General features: G+C 62.0%; 8 protein-coding genes across 8 annotated transcripts; all 8 read right to left on the bottom strand.

The window, feature by feature from the left end:
- Positions 1-1,718: 1,718 nt before the first annotated feature.
- Positions 1,719-2,132, bottom strand: LDBPK_290180 (hypothetical protein, conserved; the record flags this gene model as incomplete). Its single annotated transcript, XM_003862387.1, has 1 exon — positions 1,719-2,132. The coding sequence occupies one exon, from the start codon at positions 2,130-2,132 to the stop codon at positions 1,719-1,721; it is 414 nt and encodes a 137-aa protein (XP_003862435.1).
- Positions 2,133-2,824: 692 nt separating this feature from the next.
- LDBPK_290190 (hypothetical protein, conserved) lies at positions 2,825-4,435 on the bottom strand (the record flags this gene model as incomplete). The annotated part of the gene is made up of 1 exon (XM_003862388.1): positions 2,825-4,435. The coding sequence occupies one exon, from the start codon at positions 4,433-4,435 to the stop codon at positions 2,825-2,827; it is 1,611 nt and encodes a 536-aa protein (XP_003862436.1).
- Positions 4,436-5,584: 1,149 nt separating this feature from the next.
- On the bottom strand, positions 5,585-8,632 carry LDBPK_290200 (hypothetical protein, conserved; the record flags this gene model as incomplete). The annotated part of the gene is made up of 1 exon (XM_003862389.1): positions 5,585-8,632. One exon carries the CDS (start codon positions 8,630-8,632, stop codon positions 5,585-5,587), a length of 3,048 nt encoding a protein of 1,015 aa, XP_003862437.1.
- Positions 8,633-9,891: 1,259 nt separating this feature from the next.
- On the bottom strand, positions 9,892-14,637 carry LDBPK_290210 (hypothetical protein, conserved; the record flags this gene model as incomplete). The annotated part of the gene is made up of 1 exon (XM_003862390.1): positions 9,892-14,637. The coding sequence occupies one exon, from the start codon at positions 14,635-14,637 to the stop codon at positions 9,892-9,894; it is 4,746 nt and encodes a 1,581-aa protein (XP_003862438.1).
- Positions 14,638-15,686: 1,049 nt separating this feature from the next.
- Positions 15,687-16,490, bottom strand: LDBPK_290220 (hypothetical protein, conserved; the record flags this gene model as incomplete). Its single annotated transcript, XM_003862391.1, has 1 exon — positions 15,687-16,490. The coding sequence occupies one exon, from the start codon at positions 16,488-16,490 to the stop codon at positions 15,687-15,689; it is 804 nt and encodes a 267-aa protein (XP_003862439.1).
- Positions 16,491-17,803: 1,313 nt separating this feature from the next.
- On the bottom strand, positions 17,804-20,704 carry LDBPK_290230 (protein transport protein Sec24A, putative; the record flags this gene model as incomplete). The annotated part of the gene is made up of 1 exon (XM_003862392.1): positions 17,804-20,704. The coding sequence occupies one exon, from the start codon at positions 20,702-20,704 to the stop codon at positions 17,804-17,806; it is 2,901 nt and encodes a 966-aa protein (XP_003862440.1).
- Positions 20,705-21,679: 975 nt separating this feature from the next.
- Positions 21,680-22,327, bottom strand: LDBPK_290240 (hypothetical protein, conserved; the record flags this gene model as incomplete). Its single annotated transcript, XM_003862393.1, has 1 exon — positions 21,680-22,327. The coding sequence occupies one exon, from the start codon at positions 22,325-22,327 to the stop codon at positions 21,680-21,682; it is 648 nt and encodes a 215-aa protein (XP_003862441.1).
- Positions 22,328-23,694: 1,367 nt separating this feature from the next.
- LDBPK_290250 (hypothetical protein, conserved) lies at positions 23,695-25,311 on the bottom strand (the record flags this gene model as incomplete). The annotated part of the gene is made up of 1 exon (XM_003862394.1): positions 23,695-25,311. The coding sequence occupies one exon, from the start codon at positions 25,309-25,311 to the stop codon at positions 23,695-23,697; it is 1,617 nt and encodes a 538-aa protein (XP_003862442.1).
- Between the last annotated feature and the right edge of the window lie 1,032 nt (positions 25,312-26,343).

Below are 26,343 nucleotides of genomic sequence, written 5' to 3' on the forward strand. Positions count from 1 at the left end.
CTGACTTGGCGGTACAGTCCTCCTCCGGTCAGGTCGTCCGTGAGCGTGGTCAGTCGACGGCACGCGCAACACAGCTGCATTGGCGTGCACTCTGGCAGAGGAAAAGGCAGCCCCGTGGCGTGTCGCCTTCCCGCGTGGCAAGCTTCCACCCCTGTGAGCACCTCATTGTCTTGTCCCTCTATCAGCCACTCGACGGGCAGCCCTGCCTTCAGAGCTCTTTGAGGGTTCTCGCGACTGGTTCTGCCCCTCGGCGCGGAGAGGGCTGCCAGGATCTTCGGCCCGTTAGTGTCTCTGCTGCCTAGTCCGCCCTTCACCCCCTGAAGCCGTGCAAGACGGCGTCTGAAATCGTCTGCTGCCGGACTCGGTGCACCCAACATGCTTGACAACGGTGGCGGTCTCTGTCGGGGTGGTGACTGGTGAAGCGATGAACCAAAACACTCGTTCCGTTGCGCTGGCGTGTCGTCTGCAGAAAGAGAGGGGAGGAGAGAGCGCAGGGAGCGAGAGGGGCGTGTGTGTGCATTGCAGCTGCCACGCTGTGCATCAGAGGACAGGATAGACGCCAGAGGCCATGCAGGCAAGGAGGGAGTGAGTTTTCGGATCATGAGAGCGTACGCATCGCAGCCCTGTCCCTGGGCTCTCAGGAGACGGCATAATGCAGGTGTTCGCGACGGCAGCCACTTGCTCAGTCTATAAACAAGCCCAGCAGCCTGAGTGCGCGATCTTTACTTTCTCGCGTCATCGCCCCGCGGAAATTTTGAAGCACAAGAGGGTAGAATCACGGGTTGAAGGGGCACTGGCAGCCCACCACGACATGTTTTTTTTTTTGACACGAGGTGCGCAGTGTTACGGCTGTCTTCCTCTTTCGCTCCCTTCTCGCCGTTAGTACTCACCGTATGTAGTCAGGCCCGGGCAGGCGGAGAAGCGTGCGGGGCAGTGGGCACAAAACAGCGGCTGACTTCATCCGCTGATGCAACAGACCGGGGAGGCAACGACCGAGAGAGGGGGGGGGGGGCAGTGAAGGGGGAGACGTACCCATCTAGCTATAGGTAGGCGGACGCATCCTGTGAGGGGGCACTATCGCATGCATAGTGGTCAGCTCAGTGAAGAAAGTAAACGGAGAGAGCGAGCGAAGACAGAGACACATAGGAGGCACAACCGAGGGACGGAGGAGGAAGCAACGGTGCAGCGCATGGTGTGTGTGTAAAACACCCGAGAGAAGAGGCCCAAAGAAGCGGGGAAAGAAATGGGGGGATACAAAGAAAAGGGCCGGTCTGAAGACAGTCAATGAGTGCGGTGGGGTGAGCGGAGGGGGGATAAGGGAAGATGAGAGAGGGGGGAGCACGAGCAAACACTCCCATAAAGAAAGACGAAACGGTCCTCGGTCTTTTGGGCGCTGCTGTCCTTAGGGTACAGCCGACGCGCACCGCCGCTGGAGGACGGGTGGCCTGCCAAAGGAGGGGGAGGGGGCGAGGAGGGACGGCATTGAGGGGGAGAGGCGAACGCTTCTTGACGTTGTAATGTCGTCACAGTTTGAGTGTCTAGCCTCCTCCTCCCTCACTCTTTCCTGTGATGGTTTTCTCTCCCTCTCCCGCTCGTTCCTTCCCTGAGTGCGCATGTAGTAAAGTGCACCGTCCGCGGAGGGAGAGACGTACGAGCTTACGCCATCAGCGCGTGGCGCCCTCACCGAAAAAAAAAAGAGAAGCGAGGATGCGGGTCGTCTACTCGTCATCCTCGTCCTTGCATTCGTGAGCCAGAGCCCTCTTGAACATGGCACCCTCGTCCGCGTACACGGCCTTGCGCATCTTGCGGAATTCTTTTCGATGCTGCTGCTGAGCTAGCTCACCGGTGGAGGTGCCCTCCGCCAGCATCGGCCGCCCAGACTTCGCGATTGGGGCTACTGGTCGATCAGAGAAGTCCCCAGCTATCTGCTCCTTGATCTCTTTCACCTTGGCGTTCACAGCGGGGTCCCATTTGAGCAACCCCTCTTCCTCGGCCTCCAAGTCGTCACCATCGGCGTATGAGTACGGCGTCTTCGGCTCCGTGATGTGCATCGTCACGGGGTGCTGTCGCTGGTACTCGGCGTTCGCCTCCAGGTTCTTCTCATCCCACTCCACGTGCTTCGAGCGAGACATCGATAACTGCACAAAGAGCGGTACGTGTGTAAAGGCGTACGCGTGAGTGAGGGATGGGAGATGCTTAGCACGCCAGGAAGTGCAAGTGTGCCTCGCCGCAATGAGACACCACTTCAACAGCGAAAACAAAACAACGGAGGCCAATGCTAGGAGGAAGAGCACTAACACACGAGCAGACAATAATCTGGGCAATCGTTAGGAGAGGCGGTGATGGCACGCACAAAGACGCAGACATGCCCACATGGATCAGGGCAGGAGAGGTGAGAGGACAGGAGGATGCAGTTGTAGCGGTGAGCCTTCATGAGAGACAAAGTAGCGCGCTCGGCCACGCCAGACATGCACGCATACGCACACAAGCAAGTGACACCCGCGTTCGTTGAGGAGAGAGCGGCCCCGCACACTTGCAAGGAGTGCGAGCTGAGGAGGAGGGGAAGGGCAAAGGTCGTTAGGATGACTGCAGCTCACGCTCTGGTATATGCTCGAGCGGAGGTGGGCGAGTGCGCGACCCTCAACTGACCCCGTCGACTCAACCCGCGCGCCTGTCACCCGCGCCCTCTCGTGTTTGATTGCTCCTCGCATCTCACTGTCGAAGTGCATCCGCTTACCAACGCGACAACAACGAGCGCAAGGAACGGCCATCACCAGCACAAACCTGCATCGCCAGACAGACCGCGACACAACCCCACGCACCGCTAGCGGGCCTGTTTGAACTGCATGCGCGCCACCTGCAGCAGCGCCGGTGGCAGCAGCCGCTCGCACACCGACATGGGCACACGAGGCAGATCGATGGAGCGCGGCACTTTACCGAGGCTGGTGTACTGGAGCGGCACCGGAAAGCCGTCCCACAAGAGCAACTCCGCCGGCACCTGCGATGGTGTCGCGGGAAAGTCGCCGCTATGCCCCCGCAGCAAAGAGGCAAGACCACCGGCGCCACCACTGCCACCGCTAGAGACGTCTCTCCCGTGACCTGCGACAGGGCCGCCCGCTTGCGTTCCCACTGCAGCTGCCGCCGCCGCCTTGGCCCCTTCAGGGCCGTCAGCTTTTTTCATGGCGCTCTTCCGCTCCGCCAGCCGCTTCTTGAGACCGTCCAGCGCGTGCGACGTCTTGCCAGTCTCCTTCGCTCCAGCAGGTGTGGCAAGCGAAGAGGAGGCTGGCGACAACTCGGCGGAGAGGGGAGCCGTGACTTCTGCCGCGGCACCAGCCTTCGCAGGGGATGACGCAGGCATGCCGTTCAGCTTGTCCGTCGACTCTGTCGGTACCGCCGTCCGGAGCAGCGCCTTCTTCACTTCGGCGTCGTAGTAGCGCTTCTGCTCCTCGGAGAGGTGGTCCCAGTGGGCAGACATGGTGCTGAGAAACGCCTTGCGCTTCTCTGCAGATGGGAAGGATGGCGGCTGGCGCCATGTGTGAGGCCACAGAAAGCGCGGCACGCCCGCCTTCTGCAGCGCCGCTTCCTGTCGCTCCATTGCAGCCTGCGCCGTCGCCCGTGCCACCTGCTCCTCTGTCTCCTTGCGCTCGTGGAGGGGGTGTGGACCCAAGGAGAAGCTCAGTCGCGCGCGCACGCTGGCGCCGTCTTCACCGCTCCGGTCGCGCAGCTGCAGCTCGCAGTGGCTCTGCACCAGACACTTTGTCGCCTCCTCCACAGACGAAAACTGAATGTACATGGCGCCCCTCTCGGCGTCGGTGCCGATGTAGTGCAAGGAGCAGTTCGGGGCCACGCGTCGCAATGCCTCCTCCACCACTGCCGCTGTGCAGCTAGCGGGCAGGTGCGTCAGCGACACCTCGTAGCCCGGCATCGCCAGAAGACTCTCCGCGTAGTGGCAGCCGCACCGGAAGCACGAAGTCCGTTGCTTTGAGTTGATGTTGCTGCACACACCGCACGGCCAGTCCTCGTTGGGGGTGTCAGGGGCGCCGAGAACGCTGTTGAGATGACCTCCATCCGTTGCGGGCAGTACAGCGTCGCCGAGCACCGGTGGAAGCACCGGCGCCGAGGAGGAGGAAGGGTGGTGGTATGGCGGCGGGGCTGAGTGACCAGACGTGAACAATAGATCGTCCCCCAGCACCGAGTCGCTGCGCGGCTGCTTGTGAACTGAGTCTTCAGACGGCGAGCGACTGCGAAGGCGACGGTGACCGCGGAGCGGGTGCTCGTCAGACGAGCTCGAGGAAACGGATGACGAGTACGAATATGACCTCGACGGTGATCGAGAGAAGTCGTAAGAGTACGAAAGCGAGCTGAAGCTGCTCCCACTGTCGTCGAATGGGAGAGACGGCTCCCGGCCGTGGCGGGCACGGACTGGATCACTCATGCTTCACACCCTTGAAGAAAGATGCGCAGGAGGAAAGGCAAGAGGAGACGTCAGGCGCACGGTGCTCTCGACTGCACTTCTCTCCCGTTCTTTGTTGCGGGTGCTGGCGTAGTCGAGGCAGAACACGTGGCCGCCAATCAGCGTGCGCTCAGGTGGGGTGCGTGCGCAGGTGAGTTAGGGAGCTGCACCTCGTTTGGACTCGTCACCACGACGCGTGCTGAACAGCGAAACGACCAAAATAAAAGAGAAGCGGCTGTGCGGGAAGGCAAGATGGAGAAGAGGAAGCGCACACGAGGCAAGCGAAGAGAAGGAAGGGACACGGCAGAGGAGAACAGCAGAGGAGGGGGGCCTCTGCGTGGGCGGTGCAGAAGCACGCACAACCGGTGCCAGTGTCCTCCCCATGCACACGCGCCCTCTCATGCGCGCATATCCCTTGACCACGGGCGCGAGCAATGCGGAGGGAGGGAACAGGCACGACGAAGAAAAACAAAAGTGTGTGTTGAAGAATTTTCTGTTTGGTCAACAAGAGCGCACGCAGCGGTTGGGTTGAGGGGAGTGACGCGTCGCGTCGTGTCACGTGGGCACGCACTCCCAGAGGCTGCAAGGGAGGTAGGATACGCCAACGACGAAAGAAAAGATAGAGAAGCGTGGGAGGGAAGAAGGGCGGGGCGGAGAAACGCTCAGGTGCGCCAATGGCCCTGAGGACTCGTCGCCGCCTAACTTTGAGACGACTGCCACAGCCACGCTACCCGTCAGTTTCCTTCCGCTTCGTACACATCCGCGGTTGATTGCCACGCGAGCTGTGGCACCCACCCACCCCCCCCACCCCCCCTCGCCCTCTTTCCTCTTCTTCCAGGCCTCCAAGCAGGAATTGTGGAGCTGGTGTGTGGGTGAGGCTCGACTCATCAGGTGGGCGCGGAGACGAACGATGAGACGCGGTGGCGTGCATCGCTGCCGACAAGAAAAAAAAAAGATGATGGGAAGAGCTGAACGAACCAGTTTGCCAGGCCCATCACGCAGTGAGAGGCGGAGAGCAAGTCCGTGGGCCGGAGGGGACGTGTTCGGCACGAACCCGGCAACGCGAGGTGGTAAAGGAGGGAGGCAAGCACGTGGATGATGAAGCCTCGTGCTTCAACGGTGTGGGCACAACTAGGCAACTCCCTGTGCTCTCATCTCTTGCAGAATGTGCTGCACCACCTCCTCCGCCTCCTTCTCCGCCTTCTCGATGATGGCTTGCTCCTTGCGTTGGCGCGACGTTGCGGCGAAGTCGGCGCGCGCCCTTTGCGCCTGCTTCACCTTTTCTGCAGCTCGCCGCCGCACGGCCGCTTTGATGGACTCGTCCTGAAGCAGTTCGCTCATGGTTTCGGAGACGGCGGTGGCAACATCGGGGTAATCCTCAGCAGTCAGCGCCGACAGCTCGTGATGGTTGGCGGTGCTCATGTCAGAGAGCAAATCCGTGGTGAGAACAGAAACGTGGTAGGCAACCTTCTGCAACGCGGCGGCAGGCACCTCGAAGAGCTCGTTGCCAGAGCTGCCACTTTCCGGGCCTCCTCCCTCCCCTCTGCCGCCCCCATGCACTCGTGCGTACGACGCGGCAGTGCCTGCAGTCGTGGAGGTATCGGACACCTTTGGCACGGCACCGCCACCTCTCCGCCCCGGCAGCGGTCGCAGGGTGAGCATTGGAGTCGTGGGAGGAACCAGCACCCGAGGATCAACCTCGGTCACTGCGGCCGCGTTAAAGGGAGAGTACGGCAGCGCCTTGGCGCGTCGCACCATGTCCTCGCGGACCGTGTCGGCCAAAGCGTCGGCGATAGTCCAGAGCTGCTGCTGCGTCACCCAGCATGCCATCCGGAACGTGCAGCCGCCATCCCCTGGCGCCAAGGTGGCAGCACCGCTGGTGTTGAGTGCCTCAAAGGGCAGGCAGTGCATCGCCGCCTTGGCAACCTCCTCGCACGCCGCATCTCCCCTGAACTGTACGAGCACGGGGTACACGGCGCTCGGGGTGCGCGGCGCTGCATCGTAGGCGACACGCGCGATCTCCTCACAGAGATTTATCATGTCCAGCAGCAGCGCCCACGCAAATATGGCGGTGATGGAGCGTGCGCGGGGGGCAGAGACGTGCGGCTGAAGTCCCTCTGCTTTCTCTATGCCGGTCGCCACGCGGCGCAGCACGTACTTGTCCAGCGCCTCGCGCACGGCATTGTAGAGATCGACGGCGCTCTGCAGATCTCGGGGGTCGAACAAGGGGACGCCACTGCTACCGAGCCCGCCCTGGAAGGCGGATGATGAGTTGAAGTACGCTTGGGTCCGCGCGGCCGCAGACACGGTGCCGGCGGTGAAGTGCGAAGCTCGGCCGTGCCCCCCCACGCCTCCTCCGTGAGCAAAAGTGTCGGCCGTCACCACCTCGTAGTGGGGTCTCGCCGCCTGCCACGACGATGCCGCCGTTGGGCGCTTCGTCGACCTGACTCCCTCCTCCTCGTACTCACCCGCGGAAGAAGTCCCGGTGCCCCTTGCACGCTCCTGTAAGAGGCCGAGCACGCAGTCCAGCACGGCACCTTCGGCCACGCTCTCGCTGTCTTCTCGGCGAGGGGCAGACACCAACGGCAGCGAGGCGGCGGCAGCCGAGGTGGAGGCAAGAGTGGCCGCCGACGCCACTCCAGGTGCACGAACGCGCGATCCGCGAGACCGGACAGTGTCGCGCACCTGCACAGTGGATGCAATCCTAGCCTGACGAGCAGAGGCGACGACATCGGCTGCCTCTTTCACTGAGGCCGGTACACCGTCAGCGAGGGGGCGACTTCTGCTTTGCGCCTGCTCGAGACGATTGTATCCCTTCAGCATCGCGAAGGCCTTCACTAGCCTCTCCACCGCCTCCGACGCCTCGCGGAGCGAGGATATGCGCGTCTGTTCTGCAGTGGGCCGAGGATGCTCGTACGGCGGGGGCAGCGGGGGTATCTGCTGAACCGCCTCCTTATCTGTGGGGCTGGTGCGGTACTGCACACCACCAATCATCCACCCGTGTTGCATGTCCGTCGCTTCCTTCGCCGCCGCCGCCGCGGGTAGGACGGTGGATGGCGTCTCCATACCAGCGGTGGCATTGTTGGGAACAGTCGTAGAAGACCATCCCGGTGGCGGCAGAGCTGGGAGAGAAAGAGAAGCGCAGGCTTGCGGCGCTGGTGACGTTGTCGGCCCTTTAACGGAGGCAGGCGGCATTGTGGGCAGGGCGGTTGCAGGCGTTGGTATTGAAGGGACCACTGGCGCCGAGTTGACCGCTGGCGCTGGCGCAAGGGTCGTTTGTGGCTGCTGTCGTTGCGGCTTCTGCTGCTGAAGATGCTGTGAGAGGGTGCTGAAGACGCTGCTCGCAGCCACGGAGGCCGCCTTCGACGCCACAGTTTTCTGTGGCAACTCCGCCTGCTGCACCGATGTTGACTGGGAAGCTAGAGAGTCAGCAGCTGGCCGCAGTTCCTCTCCCTCCCTCGGGCTCTCGCCTTCTGCCTCTCTCTTGGCGGTGAGCATCCTGCCCAGCGGGGATGAGAAGCCTTCCACTCCCCTTCCGATCACGGAGCTATGCCGATGCGACGTTGGCCCCGTCGTGCTGTCGGTGCCGCTGCCACCAAAGGCCACAAAGTGGGAGAGGGCCTCGAAGTCAACGCCGTTTAGCCCTCGACGACTATGGTCGGCATCGTCGCTGGGGGTCCCTACGAATTCTCCTTGAGCAGCGCACGATGCCTCGAGCGTGGTGGGGTGTTTAGCCCCGGCGCTGTCAGCCAGACTCGCGCTCCGCTCCTCGCTCTCTATTGCCCCGACCGTCGCGCATGGAGCGAATCCAAGCGGCTTCTCAGAAGCCAACGCGTTTTGCACAGACCAAATGGACGACGCGTGCAATCCGCTCTCGCTGTCGCCCTTCAGCGCCGATGCCGGCGAAGAGGTGAGTGTCGGCACAGGTACCGGTACCGGCACTGGGGATGCAGGCAAGGGTAGAGCCAGATACCGTGCTGTCGGTGACAGTGTTGCGGCGGAGCTCAAAGTCAACACGTCGCTCATTCCCTTGCCTCCAGAGACGGCATCACCTACGCCGCCAGCGTCGACAGAGCCACCTGAAGTGGCGGTCGTTGAGCTGGTGCGCACCGACATGGTCTCTTCTTCTTCATCCATCACCGTGGTGGTACTCTCGAAGGAATCCTCGTAGTGCTCCATCGGCGCAATCGGCAGCAGCGTCGATATTCGCAGCGTTGTCACGGTATCCGTGGTTGAGTCACTCCCTCACCCAGCCGCTACGCCCGGCGCCTGCGCAGCGCGCGCAACAAGCGAGCAGAAGGAAGCGCAACCTCACAGGTTGGCCGAAGGCGCCCACTACGCCGCTGCGAGAGAGAGAGAGAGAGACAGTGATCTTCGTTCTCAGATGCAGCGCTGCGAGGGGAGGGTGTGCACGTCAGCAGCTCTGTCTCTTCCAGAGACACCGCGATCGCGGCAGCTTCTTGTCCTCCTTCAGCTGAGTGCCTCTCTTCTTCGCCGTCTGCGTACACGCTTGTGAGGGAGTCTGTGCGTAACTCCGTCTACGTCTATGGCAAAGATGGGCGAGGAGCGAGAAAGGGCAGGGGAGTTATGTGAAGCTAACGCACGCCCCGTCCCAAGCCTCTCTCGCGGCCCTGTGGTGGCGCTCTATGTGGCGAGCGTGCGCTTCTTTACTGTGAGGACGTGCGAGTGTACGTCTTCCGGCACTTCAAATCTGCCGTCGACTCGTGTGTGCGCAGGTGCAGCGATGCCGCGCACGTGTGTTCAGACCCAACGAAGTGGTCGAAACTTGAAGAATGGACGCGAGGAGAGAGGAAGATGAAGGATGGGTTTGCCCCGCTGCCGCCGGTGAAGCCCCACGCAGAGACGCGCACAGAGCACCACAACAGTTGTGGGCCTTACGTGCTGGTCAAGCAGCAGCACAACGCACGGACGCTGCAGCCGTGATGATGCCGACCTAACTCATAGGCGCGGTAGATGAGACAGACGAGTAGGAAGAAGTGGCACGGGCAGCCAACCACAGCGTGCTTCACAGCGGTGGCACTGAGGTATAGAGCCTTTCGAACCCTGTCCCGACGACGCGCTGCGCGTGCGAACAGGAGATTCTGGCACGGACGCCTTCGCTGCTCAGTCTCCCAGTCGCGCTTCTACGCAGATGTCTCGTCTCTCCGGCCTCCCCCCGCGCTCCACCTCGCTTGACGCTCTGCTCCCTCTGGCTTTCAGGCATTCTCTCCTTTTGCATGTTACACGAAGTGATGTGAGTCGACGCGACTGCTCCTTAGGTGCCGAACCGGTATGCGCACACGGGGCACCGCGCGCGCATGTCGCTCAGCGCCGCCTCGCACTCCCCTTCCCCCTTTCACCGACCCATCCACCTCTGTCGAAAAGTGTATGGAGGCCGCTGCCACACACACACACACAGGGTCCATCAACCCGCCTTGCTACGATATGACGCGCACCTGCTGAGATAGCTCCAGTAACTTCTTAAAGAAGATGTCCAGCATGTCGGTCATGCGGTAGCCGGTCATGGTGGTGTGGGCGACCTGCGAGATCCAACAGGACAGCGGGGGCGGCGGCAGCACCTTTGCACCACTGGCCGCGTCCTCGATGTACACGGTGAGCGTCTCCGCGCTGTGTGTGCCATACACTTCGCAGAAGGCGATCCAGTACTGGGCGGACCGTTGTTGTTGCACCGCCTCGCTCTCCAACTCCTCCGCCGTGGGGGCGGCCCGCTCCAGCGTGTTGCCCGCCAGCTCCTCCAGCCACGTCAAGGTGCCATGCTGGCCCCGCGTCACCTCATCTCGCTCCTCCGCGTCCGACTCGCCTCCGTCAGGGAAGCTTGCGCGATCGCTGGAGTAGACGGAGCTGAACGAGCTGGACGAGCTGTGTTGGGCCGAGAAGGAGGACGACGAAGAGGCAGAGGCGGCGCGAGAACCGCTACCGCTGCTGCTGCTGCGGCTGCTGCCCATCAGGTACGCTAGTGGGTCCCTGTGCGCCCGCTGTGCGCCGGCGGCGCTGTCGCTGTGAAAAGACGACGATGACGTGGACGCGCTAGACCGGCTTCGGCTCCCAGACGAGGAGGAAGCCGCCATCAGCAGGGAGGTCAGAGAGGCAGCATCGTCGGGATCGCTGCTCACAGCGCCCTTCTGCCGCGCGACCGCACCGGACCCCAGCGCCGCACCACAGGCCGCCACAGACATCGAAGAGGCATACGAGGATGGTAGAGGCTTCTGACGGCAGTGCTTCAACAGCCGCTCCACGTAGAGAACCTTGACGAGGGCATCGCTGGCGAAGCGCAGAAGCTTGCGCCGTGGCGTCGGGCACTCATCCAGCAGCAGCTCGTGTGCGTAGGTCAGTCGTTCGCAGCGCGCAAGGTAATGCAACGCCGTGGCAATGAGCATGAGGGGCATAGCCACAAACTGCGTGAGTGTGCTGGGGTGCACAAAGTCGGCAAACGCCTGCGCAAGGCGCTGTCGCAGGTGCTCGCGCACATTCGTGTGCGACGCGAGTCGGCCGTTGGCCAGCAACACTCGCCGCAACGCCTCAACGTCACCGCCGGTTCCCATCTGCAGCCCGAGCAGCCGTACCAGTCGCGGCGGGTACTCGCTCAGGAAAGCCTGCACCCCCTCCTCCATGGTGCGGCGCACGAACTCGAATACGGCCTGTGACGTGTGCACCTCCCGCAAGGCCGCACTGACATCAGCGCACTCGGCCGGCGAGAAGGACACGGCGAAGCTCTTGGTGATGGAGAAGGCATCGAGCAGGTTGGCCACCACGGAGAGCTGGTAGAGCACGGTCTGCTGTTGCGTGCGGGGGTCGGCACGCACCTCGAACTCGGCGTTGTAGTGGCAGCGCGGGCACTCCAGGTGCGTCGCGTCGAGCCGTTGCAGCAGCGGGCTGCGGCACCGCGCACAGCCGTACATGTGCTGTCCTTGTCGGTAGGAGGGCAGTCGGAGAAGTTCCGCCACTTGGGCGAGCGGCAGCAGACCTTCCATGTGCGCCCTCGACGCTGCACTGTAGGCGCGCCCCACGCGCATTTCTTCGCGCTCCAGCTGGAGATGCTGCGGCGGTAGCGCGAAGCCCTCGTAAGGGGGCCACTGCTCCTCAAGACAGCTCGTCATGGCGGTCAGCACGGACTGCGCCAACGCCGCAAGCGCCTCAGCGAATGCGCCGTCGTCGTCCCACCTCGAGGGCGCGCGACCACCGTCCTCTCCCTCAGCCGTCCCCTCGTCCTCCGCGCTGTCGCTATCGTCGTCGATTCTGCCTGGCGTGATGCCCAGCAACGTCGCCAGCGCTTCCAGGGCGGCCTCGCTAAGGGCGAGGCGCCCATCCACGAACCACAGCTTCTGCAAGCCGCGCAACAAGCAGAAGCCGACAAACGGGCGGTCGCAGCCCAGCTCCGTCGCGACGTACGTTGCCTCTACGGACGACATGGACTTGAACAGGGAGACCGGAGTGAAGAGCAGGGCCTCCTCGAGAGGGCTTCGAGTGGGCAGAGCCGTGTCTCGTGTCCGACGTCGGGTGGCAGCAGGAACACGACTGGCAAGATAGGTGCGCAGCTTCAGGTACGAGCTGCTCTGCAGCAGCGTGCGGAACAAGTCGGCGGCGCCGGCCTGGTAGCAGAGCAGGAGCACCTCCGCCAGGAACCGCGGCGGCGGACGTTTTTCCAGCACCGGTGCGAGAAGCGGCTGTAGTCGCTGACACATGCTCTGGTCCAGCGTGCGCACTTCCGATACCGTATCGCTTTCACTGACCGCCTCCTCACGGGCGCGCAAGACGTGCGTGATCACGAGATGGGCTGCCTGCCGCGCCGCGTCCACGAGCTCTGCCTCGCACGCGTCCAGCAGACTCACGTCCTCCCGCGCGTGCGCGGGAGGAGCACCTCCGCTGGGCATTTGCAGCGGAATCGCAACAGACGCGCGCGACTTGTGCGCTGCGTCCTCAAAGCGGCGCCCGCGTTCGCGAATCACGTCATCCTCGTTATGAAGCAGCAGCACCGATTGCGGGATCACAGTGTAGAGGTAGGCCTTTTCCTCCGGGTGCGCGCGCAGGACACGGGCCGCGATCGGGCACTGGGTCTCGCACACCTCAAGAGCGTACTCCAGCCGGCGACTGCTCGCCAGCGTCTCCTTCAGCGCCGGCCGCGACTGCTGCAGAGTCGCCTGCTCATCTGTGGCGAGGCTCGACCCATCATCCGGTAGAGGGACTGCGCACGGATAGCGGAAGTAGCTGCGCGTCTGATGGCGCTGCTGCCGGCGCGGGTCGCTGATGTCGGCGATCTTCTTCTGCAGCCACGACCTCTGCAACGCGTAGGCAAAGACAATGTGCTCGGACGTGCCCCACGTGGCCAGCCGGTAGATGTTCACCGGCCGCAGCTGCCCGTAGCGATATAGTCGGTACGTGGCCTGCACGTCATCCGTCGGGTTCCAGCTCACGTCGAGGAGGATGCAGTGACTGGCAGCGGTGAGCTTGATGCCAACGCCACCCGCGCGGACGGAGCACAGCAACACACGACACGTGTCATTGCTTTGAAGCTCACTGATGCAGCGGCACCGCTCTGCGTCAGAGGCGGCCCCGGTCAAGGATGGCGCCGAAATCCCTTCGCGTGCCAGCAACTGCCCCATCAGTCGCAGGTGACTCAAGTATTGCGAGAAGATGACGACCTTCTCGCGCTGCTCGCGCACAATGTGCACGGTAAGGTGGAAAGCGAAACTCAGCTTCGGGGACACGGAAACATCCACGCCGGTGAGGGCCGCCGCGGGCAGGGTCGGAGGGGCCGCTGGCGTTGCGTCCTCATCCTCGTCGTCACCGTCCTCCTCGCCGTCCTTACAGGAGGCAAGGGTGGTGCTGCTGCTCGGCACCTCCAGTTCCGATAGGACGGGATGCAGGCATATGTGTGACGCGACGTGGTGCAGCCGCAGTACCGAGTCTCCCTTTTCTCCAGCGGCGACCTGCGTGTGGAAGTACTTCAGCATCGCCCTGTACGCCGCCTCCTGCGCTGCGGAGAGCCTGAAAAAGAATAGGAACTCGCGTCGCGGCGGCAGGGTGGCTGCCAGCACCTCCGGTCCGCAGTGGTGCGCCGAGTCGGCGAAGTACCTGCGCAAAGACGCCACGCACCGCTGCATCTCGAGAAACTGCGGGTACGTGGCGTCCACGCACTGTCCTCTCTCGATCGGTGCGATGAAGTGCTTGTGAAAGAGCTGGGTGTCAAGCTCGCGGCCGGTGATGATGGACTGCATCGTGTTGTACTCCTCGAGGTGGTTCTGCAGCGGGGTGCCCGTGAGTGCCAGCCGAAGCTGGATGTTGCGGATGTGCTGCGTCAACGCCGTCACCAGGTTCGAGCTGCTGCGGCGTAGCCGATGCGCCTCGTCGAGGATAACGAGGTCAGCGGTCTCAATGATGTCCAGTAGCCGCACCTCCTGAAAAAGCGGAAGATGGAGTCGCAGGCGATCCAGCAATGACCACACGCGGGGCCATTTGTTGGTGGGGTTGCTGCGATACTGCGTCTGTGCGTACTGTAGAATGCGCTGGTACTCCTCGTAGCCTAGCAGCAGCAAGCCTCCCTCTTGATAGAAAGAGAGCAGCACGTCCTCGATAGAGCGGCCGCTGGTGCCACGGTGCGTTGCACTGAGGGAGAAGCCCATCGCACTGGGCACGTAGGAGTTGATCTTCATAGTTCCCGCATACCGCGGCTGGATCCACTCCGAAATGGATGCCTGCCAATGCAACACGCAGCTGCGAGGGCACAGGACAAGCACACGGAGTGCAGGGCACACGGCACCTTTCAGCGCGACGCTTGAAGCGGCAGCGGCAGAGGCGCTCCCGAGCTGCTGCTGACGCACTCGCTCGCGCTTCATTGCCATCAGCAGCGCCTGTGCCTGGAACAGCAGCACGAAGGAGAGGGAGGTGAGCGTCTTACCAAGACCCATCGAGTGCGCCAGAATGGCGCCAAACACTTCTTGATAAAGCCGAGTGCGCTGCTCGATCGTGGAGGAGAAGGTTCGAGCAGCCATGCGCAGCGCGCCGTCCAGCACGAGACGCCTCCAAATAAATTCCAATGCACTTACCTGGTGAGGGCGCAGCACGCTCTCCATCACCGGGGGAAGCTCCAGCGCGCCATGTGGAGGCCTGCTGCCGTCGGCGCCGCCGCTCATGCTGCTGCCAGCATCGGTGTCGTTAGCGCTCATGCCAAACTCGTGGCCCACGCCCTCTTCGCGGATCAAGAGATCGAAGATGGGAGAGGCACAGAGCAGCAGCCATGCACGAGCAACACACAGAGCGAGGAAAGCGTCGGCCAAGTTCGCAGAGATTTAGTGCAGTCTTACTTGGCAATGAGGAGAGGAGCGGAGCGGAAGCGAGGGAGAGTCGGAAGGGGGGAAGGGGGGGGAGGTAGAGAAGAGAACAGTGAACAGCGGGAGGCACAGCCGCCCAAGCACGCATGCGCATGGCGGAGCCCTATGCACTACCTACACAGCAAAAGAGAGGGGGGCAGCATCTATTCGGAGGGGGTCGAGTTCCGCCTGCTTGAGGAGCTTAACGGGAGAACATGGCAGTCAAGCGACAAGGTCGCAACGCACACATGCGAGCGGGCGCGACAGAGCCGTGAATCGCCGCCGTCGCCGTGTGGAAGCATGTGCACACGCGTGCGGTGAGGCGCTCGTTGTGTCGTCTGCGCTTCGGTCTGTCGGTCTAACCAAGAGACCGACAGAGACAGCATGTGCAGGCCCATCCCTTCCCAAACGTGTACACGCGGCTTATGCGTAAAACTCAAGGCACCCCCGAAACACAGCAATAACGAAAGAGAGAGGGAAGGTGGAGCGCCTATGCACAGCGTGCGTGCGTTCATCGGGGACTGTGGGACAGCGACAGCGAGAGACAACGTGTCTGCGGAGGCGGAGGGGTGAGAGGGGAAAATGGGGTGCCGCGGTCCATCAGCGATGGTATCAAGCACGCCCACCTCTTGCGCCAATCCACTCAGCCTTTGGAGAAGCGGCGTTTCGCCGTCCATCACACCCTCCTCATCTCTCCCCACCCCACCCCCGGGACAAGTCGGCAGCTTCACAGGGACGTTCCAGATAGGAAGCACGGGAAAAAAGAAAAACAGAAGCGTGAAGCGGCTACACCGCACACGAGCACCAAAGTGTTCGTTGACCCCCTTCTGCAAGCTCATTCGTTCTTACGGGCCCTCCCTCCGTCACGGGTCGACAGCCCTGTACATGTTCCTTACCGATACGCGTCAGTCCTGATGTCGGCGCGCCTGTGCTTGCTGCGCAGCCGCCTGTAGCTGTGGCCCGTAGTGCCGAATCAACAAGTAGAAGGTGAGCGCAAGAACGATAAGAGGCAGACACATCACCACGACACATGCGGCGTAAGCGACGGCGCCAGGGACGAGGTCTGCAGCGCCAGCGGTGTACTCGTACACGCTCCACGGCGCGGCCCACAGCGCGTAGTAGAGAACCGCGAAGGGGTAGAGAATGACGAAGCCGATGACCCAGTTTCCAATAAAGCCCATGATGATGTCGGAGAAGCTCTCCGCTTCGCCGAGGCTGAAGAGGGAGGAGTACCAAGCGTTGTCGTAGCTGAGCGATTGCACGGTCTTGATAGACTCCGAGATGGTGCGCTTCTGCTCCTGCGCAAAGTGCAGCGAGACGACGCCGTAGAGCGGCTTCAGCTTCGCCATGATGAGGCGCTCTTGCTCCTTTAGGGCCTTCACCTCCACCAACGTTCTGCGGTAATCCTCATCAAGCAAGCGTATCGTCGCCTTGTCCTGTGGTCGTGTGTAGAAGAAGCCCTGCTTGGCACGGGCAGACTCCAACGCTGCCTCCGCCTGGTAGAGTTTGTTGTACGCCCTCGTCAGCTCGCCCTGGCGGAGGATGTTGACCTCACGCTCCCAAAACTGGATTTGTTCATGCTTCGCACGCTTCGCCATGGCCTTGGCGTCTTCGCTGCTATCCCACGCGTCGACTGAGCTTGCGCTTGCCAGCAAGCAAAGCAGCAGTAGCAGCGTCGCCACAGTCGTCGGTCGTTGTCTGGCCATCATCGCGCCTTTCCTGTTAGCCTGTGAGTGGGCGCCTTTCCGATGGTGTTTGCTATCACGTGTGTGTGTGTGTGTACGCTCCACAAAGATGTACGCGTTGTTGCGGGCACTGCCACGGCTCCTCGTGCATCACGCGCTCGTGAATGCAACTTGGTCGGTTGTTTTGCGGGGTTTGGATTTTGGGTTTCCCCGACGTGCATGTTTAGACGCGGGTGTGCGCATGGCGGCCAAGTGCACAGAAGCGGCATGCCCCATCGTTGGGAGAGAGAGAGAGAAAGGGTCAGAGCAGCAAGATAGTAGGGGTGGTGAGAGAAGATATGGTGGCAGAGAACAGGCGTGCAGCGTGTTCCGTATAGCTGAGCATGTCGATCGATGCCGCACATCTGCGCGTGTGCTCGTGCGCATCACCGAAAGCCCTCCTTCAACGGGCTCAACTTCACGCACACGCGCACATGTAGTCCCTAGTTGTTAGCAGTCGCAGTGCACGTGAGAGAGAACAAACAGGTGGCGTGCGCAAGTGCGCAAGCCCTGCACGAGACGTACGCACACCATCACCGATGGGACTGTCAGGTGAAGACAACGGCGCTATCACAGATGCTACGCAGCCGCAGCTCCGCTCGGCTACCACGTGCCACCGCACGGTAACAGTGCGTAGGCGCTCAGAGGCAGACGCTAGTCCGCATCTCTCCTGAGCAAGCCCCACATGCAACACCTGGATGTACTGTCTTGCTCTCGCAACGTTACATTTACTCCGCAGCCTCCTGTCGCAGAGCTGGTGCCTCCGTGGGGATGGATCGTTTCGAGCATGCAAGCGTGTGCGTTGTGCATGTGTGTCCGCCAGTGGGCCTGTACGCCGTAGCACAAGTGCCTCCCCTCCCTCACCCCAATCAGAGCACAGGACAAGCCCATATACAAGAAAGAAGAGAGGGCAAGACGCCTGCGTATGTATATATAAAAAGAAAGGAAAAGATGTGCCCGAGCGCATCCATCACACACAGACAAACACGCACGCACCCGTGAGAGAGGGGGAGAAGGCTCACTCCTGGGCGCGTGCCCGACGTCCGGTACACGAACCGGTGCGCTACAAACGTCATGCGCCCATCGCGAGAAGAAACGGAGAATCGGCACATCCGACACACCACGCCGATTTAGCCAGCACCCAACACTCTACGACATACTGCCCATCCGCAGTTGCCGTCTGACAAGGCGGGTTCGCACCGCCTACGCTTCGGCTCTGCGCGCCTCCGGCTTCCACAGCGGGGCGTTTCATATGCAACTTTCTACCTCTCGTGAATGATGTGTGCTTGAGGAGGAGTCTACTTGCCGACGCTCACAGCGTCCCACACCTTGCGCAGGTAGGACCCGTAGGCGATTAGGTTGCGCGTGTTGTCCTCCCCCATGCCGCGCTTCATCATCGGCTCGTACGTGGCGTTTCCTTGCGCGCACGGCTCCATGACGGCGGTAAAGACACTACGGTTGATTTGGCGATGCGTCCAGATGAGGTCTTCGACACGTTGCCGCAGAGCCGCCAGTTGCTCTGGCGACACGCTGAGCTGCTCCTGCTTCTCCGCCTTTTCCGGTGTCATCTCGCCGGGGTCCACCCCGAACAGCTGGCAGATGGTCGGGTGAACGTGCTTGCCGAACCACAAGACGATGACGGCACCGACGTTGATGAGGTAGACGCCCTCGCGGTGCACGCACTGCTCGGATGAAAAGATGGAGGCCGGCAGCTGGTCGACGTCCTCCTCCGGCGCGTACACAACGTAGGTCCACGTCACATACCATGGCACCATCGCCTCGATGGGGCACGACATCACCGAGGACATGGAAGCAACGCGCTCGTCCGGCGGCAGCGGGCGCACCGTCGCGAGGCCAGTCGCCGCGCACCGGAAGAAGCCACAAAGCAGTTGCGGAATGAAACGCATGCTCTCCGGGATGAGCAGCTCACCAGCACCCGGCCGCACTCCCTGAGCCGCCATTTGTTTCAGGGCCGCCTTCCACGCGGTGGTCAGCTTCTCGGTTATCTTTTCCTGCGCCTGCGAGAAGGGTCCGTTGACGGCCATGTCGACGCACATCTTCGAGAGAAAGCACGACATGCCGAGGGAGTTGATCGAGTTGATGACCGGTCCAATGGTGGAAGACACCGGGATCTGGACCGTGTGCACGCGAATGCGGCGCTCCCGCGAGCGCGTCGTGTAGACGACAGCAAACTGCACGTATGCGAACTTGGCGGCGTAGTTGGGGCCCATCTTGAATTCGATCGAGTAAGAAGAGTCCTCGTCGGCAATGGGCAGCACCAGCAGATCTGGCACCCGCACGTGGCAGTGGCCATAGAAGTTCGGCACAATGAGCCCCTTTGACGTGCGCACCCGCAGCGTGCAGTCGAAGGCGGTGAAGCGCAGCAAGGACCGCTGCACCTGATCCGCCAGGCCGCTCATGGTCACGGCCGTTGCGCGATGGATAGAGCCGGAGGTGAAGCGCGAGAGCGGGGCGATCGTCGTCAAGTCCACGTCCTTGTTTGCACCGACGAAGAGGTCGACCGAGATGGCACTGTTTGAGCACGCCAGTGCGCGTTGTTTGTACCAGTCGTTGGCCGCCGCACACATCGTGTACTCCTTCGGCTGATTCGACAGCTTCGCCGCATCGAAGCGGTGCTTCAGCTTGCCATCCCCCTCCGATGGGATGCTCGTGATGCTGGCAAGAATTTTGCCGCCGTTCGCATCCAGCATAGTCACAGCCGCCGCCAAGGAGGGGCCGAACGCGCAGCCGACCTCCTTTGTGGGAGCAAACACGTTTGGAATGGACTCGAGCGCCATGCGGAGGAGGTGATACGACTCCTTCACAGACACCACCAAGTCGCCCGTCGGGCACGGGAGCTCGACCTTCTCGAGCTTGAAGTCGTCGTTCACGTTGGCGATATCCTTGACCGTGTCCGGGGACGCCATCATGCGCGGCGCGCGCAGGGAGGAGCGCAAGTTGAAGAAGTAAACAGTGCTGTCGTAGCCCATGATGCCCATGTACAGCGCGTCGTCATCCTTCATGGAGTCCAGAGCCGTCAGGGCCCCGCGGCACATCGCCTCCAACAGGCCCGAGGCCACAGCAGAGAAAGAGCAGTCCAGCATCAGCAGGAAGACGGGCCGGCGCGGCGGACGCTTCAGGAACTCCGGCGTCGCGTAGAAGTCGACACTGCAGTTTAGCAGCTCCGGGCGGCTCATGATGTCCTCAAGCTGGCCAGTCTGCGGGTCGACGTGGCTGAAGTAGGCGCGCGGCGTCACGTTTATGTGCTTGCACAAGATGCACTGCCACCGCGAGCCGTCGTTGGCTTCGGTGAAGGTGGTGAAGGGGTTGATGTAGGCGCCGCAGGCCTTGCAGCGGATCATGGCGTTGCCCTTGTCCGACAGGTCCACCTCGTTCAGCCGTGGCTCGGCAAAGGGACGAAAATTGATGCCGAGTGGGAGGCCGAGGGAGTCCGCGAGCTGCTGCGTCTGCGGGAAAGTGCCCATCGTTGGTCGAATGCAGAGGCGGTGGGTTGGCGTGATGTGCACCGGCGCAGGCATGCGCTGCTGAAGGTCCTCTTCGATGTCCTGCGGCATCATACGCGGCACGCTCGGGTGGTCGTAGAGGGCCCCGGGTTTGTTGCTGCTCTTGCGCAGCTGCACCTGAGTCACGCGAATAAAGTCCGGGTTCAGCTGCTGCGGGTAGCCGGGCATGCCGTACGGCTGCAGCGGCGGCGACGACTGATGCATCTGTGGCTGATGGCCATACGCCGCAGGCGGCTGGGCATAGTTGCCATACTGTTGCTGCGGAAACTGAGGCGGCGCGTTGTACTGCTGCTGTTGATGCTGCGGAGGGGGAAGAGGTGCGTACGAGGAGTAGCCCTGCTGCGGCGGCGACGCGGCGTAGACGTTCCCATACGGATTTGCCTGGCTGTACGAGGACACAAACGACGGCTGCGCCGGCTGCTGGCCGTAGGGACCGCTGCCCCCCATAGGGGGGCAGCCCGCAGGCGCACCTTGCTGCTGCGGTGGATGCGAGGATGGTGGTACCGGTGGTTGTTGGCCGTACCCCAGGGCGGGGGCCGTGTGAAACTGATTGGGGTCCTCAAAGGTGTGGTGGAGGTTTTGGGGAGGGGCCGGCTCCTCCCTCGGCTTGGCGGCCGCGGCGGCCGCCTGATTTCGGTAGATCTCCGCGTACATAGCACCGGCGGAGTACATCATTCTCTCAAAAAAAGAGGGGGTGCACGTCGGTTAGGGGATGTCTGTGTGCGCCCCTCAAGGATACGCCTGCGCGTACGCGTGCCTGGCCGAGGTGTTGGGAGGGAGGGGGCACGAACGGTCGCTGGGTGAGCGCCGATAGGCGAACCTGGGCTTATGTGAGTCACGCGCAGGTGAGGATGTGAGAGGCAGTGCGCTTGCGGCGGGCCTGCACGGCAAAGAGGTGGTGGTGAGGAGGAAACGAGCGAAGACGCAAACGCCAAAGACTCGCCGACTGCGAAGGCAAGCAACGCCGAGCAACTAATACACCAGCTGAGATGTCCCACACGTACACGGAGCGAAAAGCCCCAAGAAGACGCGCATGTGGGTGCGTGTATGCAAGTGCATCCCAGGAGCGTGCACGCAGGGGAAGGAAAGGGAAGACACCGGGGCCGCAAGAAAGAAAAAAAAAAAATGAAGGAGAAGGCCTGCAACGATGGAAGGAGAGACAAGGTCGCGCCAGTTGTTACTCTCAAGGCATGTCCGCCGGAGATGCCCTCTCCGTGCAGAGCACCGCCCGCGTGGATTCGCCTCGGCTCCCCAGACGAGCGTGCGACCGCGGTCCTCGATGCAACCCTGCTACGCACACCCGCCACCAAGCGCACCCGGCACGGTGCGGGCAGAGCGGGCAGTAGAAGGGGTGAAGAAGACGCCGTGGCATGCATAAAGTGAGAGAGTGCCGGGGTGGCAAAGAGCAGGCACACAGGCAACGCCCACCGATCCCCTGTAGATCTCACGCACCTCGACTCCTTGAACGGGCGCGGGCTTCGCTTATGTTTGCATGCGCGCCGATGTGAGTGTGAGAAAGAGAAGCGCAGCCCCGCTGTGAGGCGCAAGTTTGCCGGCGCGCAGGGATCACTGGAGAGGGAGGGAGGGAGGGGGAGCAAACATCGACACGGCCGACATTTGCGCAAAATGCCGCGGAGAGCACGGCCCTCGTCACGATCGCGGAGTGCGTCCGAATGGGTCTGCCGTCGCTGCAGCCGCAGCCTTCCTTTGTCTCTGCACCTCGCCAAGAGGGCGTCCAAGCGGGCGGGCGTGGACGCGACGAGACGCGCCGGTCTTCAGCTGCTCTATGGTGAGACTTGCAGCTGGGGGAGGGCGGAACCAGCCCAGCTTGCGATACGCTGGAGCCAGCACGTAGGCGAAGAAGGGGTACCGCGCGTAGACGGACAAGTCGTACATCACCAGTGCGAAGAATAGCTGCCCTGCCAACACAACAGCCCAGTTCGAGAAGGACCACATTCGCACGTAGTGGTCGTAGGGTACCAAGCCAGTGGGAACGAGGAGGTAGTACGTTGGCTGCAGGTAGCCCGCGACCAGCAGTACAACGAATGGGACGAAGACAATGCACGTAATGCCGTTCTTGACGTGACGGAAGGACGGATGAAGCTCCTTCGTGACGGGGCCGTCAACCTCGATGGCCAAGTAGTCGATCGGGCGACGTCGGCTCATGAAGCGCATGAGGGCGTTGTCTTTGCGCTCGAGGTGCCGCATCTCGCTGCGCGTCTGGGCCAGCACCTCCGACCCGAGCTTGGTCTGGCTCAGCCTGTGAAACAGAAGCCGCTGAGACGAGAGGCGGAACATTGCCACGCTGCACGTGACTCGCTTCTACAGAGACCGCCTTCTTTTTCCTTGTGTTCGGCGGTGCTTGTGTGGTTGAGCGCGAAGGAGGGCTGATAGAAGAAAGAGATAGAGAGACGACGTCGCACGTGCGTTGGCGGAGGCCTTTGGCCGCTCGAAACGCTGTCGTCGACTTGCCTGCCTGCCTGTGCGTGCGAGGAGCAGAGGAAGGAGAGAAAGAGAGAGAGCAGAGCTGCTCGTGCACGTTCTGAGCACAGGCAAAGGAAAGCAAAAGCCAAGCGGCCGACCCGACAGCGCATGCATGAAGAGTTGCACAGAGGGTGAGAAACTGAAGGCACCCATACGACAACGAGCTAAAGCAGCACTAGACGCCGCTGAAGCTCCCAGACTGTGGAGGGGGGGTAGGGAGGAGGCAGAGCGTGCAGGAGCTGCAGTCCGGCCAGTCTGAGTGCCGAGCACGCGCGCACACACTTCCATGCAGTTGAGCAGTTACGTAGATGCGCACGTCCTGCTGAAGGTCATATGACGGGGGCAGGAGGCGGAAAGTGGTAAGGGGGAAGTGGGCTGGTTGGTTTTAGAGCAAGGCCGTCAATCGAACAGAGAGGGAGCGGGGGAAGGACATGGGGAGAAGACAAGCTGCGTTCCACCGAGGAAGGTCACGCAGGTCGGCAGTGCAGATGGGGGAGGAATGGACAAAAGAAAAAGAGGGACGGCGGAAGCGGAGGCGGAGGCGATAGGCGGGGGTAGGGCGGAAGGAGGGTGCCTGGTGCGCGCCTTTTTCTCGGCTCCTCTCGTTGCCTCCCCCTCGTGACGCAATCCCGCCGCCTTCTTTTTCCTTCGGTGTAACACGACATTCACGCGGGCGCACGCGCACGCGCGACCTCGCGCGCAACTTTGCCCCCCCCCCTCCTCCCTCGCTCCCTCCCTCTTTCCTCCGCACGCCACGTTGTCGCTTCATCGATGGTCCCTCTTTCCGATTTTGACGCCTTCGGGAGGCGCGCGAGTCTCATACGCGCGCGCACACGCACAGAGACACAAACACAGGATTGCACCCACTTACACGAATGAAAAACACTTAGACAAACGGTGAGGGACCAGCAGCAGGATTGGGAAAGGCGACAGCACACAGCAGCGAGCTCACATCCGTGGCGGAGATGCGTGCGCGTGCCTCGTCTCCTCACAGCGGCACACGTCCGGCACAGCAGCAGAGATGTACACAAGCGATAGCGAGAACAGTATGCGAGAAACACAAGCTGACCACACCGGCACCGTGCACAGACAGAGGCGGTGCGATGCCAGCCCCGAAAGCGTGCGAGAGTTTGGCGAGATGCTCCTCTTCCCCTCCGTCTCTCTCCCTCGGTCTCCTCGTGTTACTTTCGCCCCTTTTTCTTTCTGTTGGCGTTGTTCTTCTTCTTCTCGGCACGCTTCTCGCGGTTGGCCTCCTTCACGGCCTTCCGATGCTCCTTGCGCTCCTCCTTGGTCATGTTCGCTAACACCGCCTGCGGAGCCGCCTTCGCCTTCATCGGTGAGTCGGCATCGTCCGCCTCGGAGTCCTCGTCGTCGCCATCTCCATCGCCTTCACCGTCGGCACCGCTGTGGTCCTCTGTCTGTGCAGCTGCAGGAGCGGCCGTCATGCCCTCAACAAATACGGCAACCTCCTTGTTCGGTCCAGCACGGTCGCATATCTCGTTGAGGGAGCGCGGCACTGTGATGTTTAGGAAAACCTGCTCATCCACCTTTGCCTGCTCCGCATCGACGGGCACGGCGCCGCCTTCCCCGTAGTCGTCGCGGATTTCCTTCAGTCGTGCCATGAGCTCCTCGTCGTTCGGCGGGCCCTGGCAGCGCTGCCATCCCGACTTCGCCGGATCTGCCGTAATGAAATGAAAAAGGTCCTGCAATGTGAACAGCCCCGTCAGCCCTCGCGAGCGGAAGAAGCTGTTCACGTTGACGATGTCGCGCCGCAAGAAGCTCATGGAGCGCGGGTGGTCGTACTCGACCGACTGCGATACGTCAATCACCACGACGCGGCCGCGGTACAGCAGCAGGTTGTACTCGGAGAGATCACCGTGGATCAGATGACTGCGCGCGTACATCTTGCGCATTGTGCAGCACAGGTCCAGGTAGCACTTGTCTAGCGCCTTAGCGGAGGGAAATGTCACCTCCTTCAGCCGCGGCGCTGGCCATCCGTCCTCGCCGAGGAACTCCATGATCAGCACGTGCTGCCGGAGCAGCTTCACTGCCGGTGCAAGGACACCGCCGTCTTGCAGGCGGATGAGGTTACGTGCCTCCTTCTCGGCCCACGTGCGCACCATCTTGCGTGGGTTACTCTTGCAGTAACGCTGAAAGCGGAACTCGCCTGAAACATACTGGTCGCGGTCTTTGAAGGACAGAATCGACGTCTTATATACCTTCAAGGCGGCTGGACTGCCGTCACCGCTCACGGCGTAGTACACGTTCGCCTCCTTGCCAGTGGAAACGCATCCGTTGATCTCGCTTAGAATGCCGGAGTTAACGAGCTTATATAAGATGAGGCGGGTGCGGGGGTCGAGCACGTTTTCCACCGTGGCGCGCTCGGAGCGGTCGACGTTCTTCGACGCGGCATTCTGAGCGAAGCGACTAGACATGGTCATATCCCGCAGCTCATTCAGGACGCGTTGGTTGGACTGCGCACCACCGCTCGCGCCGCCACCGCTGCCGTGTCCGTCGTAGTAGTCATCGATGTGTATTCTGCCGAGCACCTTCGCATCCGCATTCTTGTGCTGGGCGGGCTGGAACTTGGAAAGCGACGTCGCGGCACCTTGCGCGTTCGTGCCGGTCCCAGCGGAGCCTTCACCCGGCACCACGCCGGAGACCCCTTCAGCTTTCGCCGCGGGTGCGTCGAAGTACGCGTCGTAGTCGTCGGCATCCTCCTCAGAGGACACAATATCAGCAAGTGTACTGCCGGGCACCATGTACTGGAGAAGCTCAGCATCCTTGGCGAAGCGCATTGTCTTGCGTGCCAGTAAGGGCCAGCAGGGGCAAGATAAGAGTAAGGCAGGGCGGAACGCCGAAGGAAAGAAGGGGGAAAGGCCCTTGCGTCGTGCAGTCGAGTAACAGAAGACGCTGGGGGATGGCACCAATACACAACCGTGCACGTGTTGGGAGAAGCGCGCACGTCGATGCAGCGTTCGCGGAGAAGGAAGCGGGGGGAGCGAGGGATTGTGACACAAGGAGGAGGGCAGCAGCAGAGGTGTGTAGGACTAATTGAGAAGAAGGGAGCGCGTGCGTGATCGCGCTGATGGCGGGCTCGGCGACCGCGCACATGCGTGCGTATGTGAGCATCTTCGTCTGCGCCTGTTTTGAACGACTAGCAGCCTCGTGTAGAGTTTGGACGTAGCCGGAAAGCGCACTCTACATGTCCTTTGCGGGTCACATTCGGGTGCACATCAACGGCGCGCTAAGATGGACAGAAAACACCCTCGGTGTAACTCGATGCGCCACAGCGTCGCCAACCCCTTTTCATGTTGCCCTCTTTTTTGCCTAGCGTTATCAGCCCCGCACGTTGCGCGGGCCCCGCAGTGACGGAGAACTCTCTGGCGGCATTCGCTACGCTCTTTACCGCTTGAGATGGCCCCGCTGCCTCGATCTGGACGATCCGCACGTCGACCGTTCACCTTCGGGTTGGGGCAAAGACGCGTAGAATGGGGTGCCCAGCAGCCGAGCCTGTAGCCACCTGCCTAATTCCAGACTTCACACTCGAGCCCGTCGGTAGGGCATCGGAGCTGCAAGCTCCGACCGGTGTCGGCCTGCAAAGAGAAAAGCGGTCTCAACTCCACTGGGATAGGCACCTGGAAAGGAGAAGCCTGTAAGGTTCGTGACCCCCCGCCCTGATCCCATGCGGGGCACGTTCCCATGAGATGGCGTTTAGATAGAGTCCGGCGCCGCCGACCCTCAGACGCCATCCACTTCTTCGTCGGGCCAGAGAAGGAGCTGCCTCGGTAGACACCCATGTTTCTCATCGAGCACCGTGAAGGCGGAGC

The sequence above is a fragment of the Leishmania donovani genome, chromosome 29 (assembly GCF_000227135.1).
Source record: "Leishmania donovani BPK282A1 complete genome, chromosome 29".
Taxonomy (NCBI): domain Eukaryota; phylum Euglenozoa; class Kinetoplastea; order Trypanosomatida; family Trypanosomatidae; genus Leishmania; species Leishmania donovani.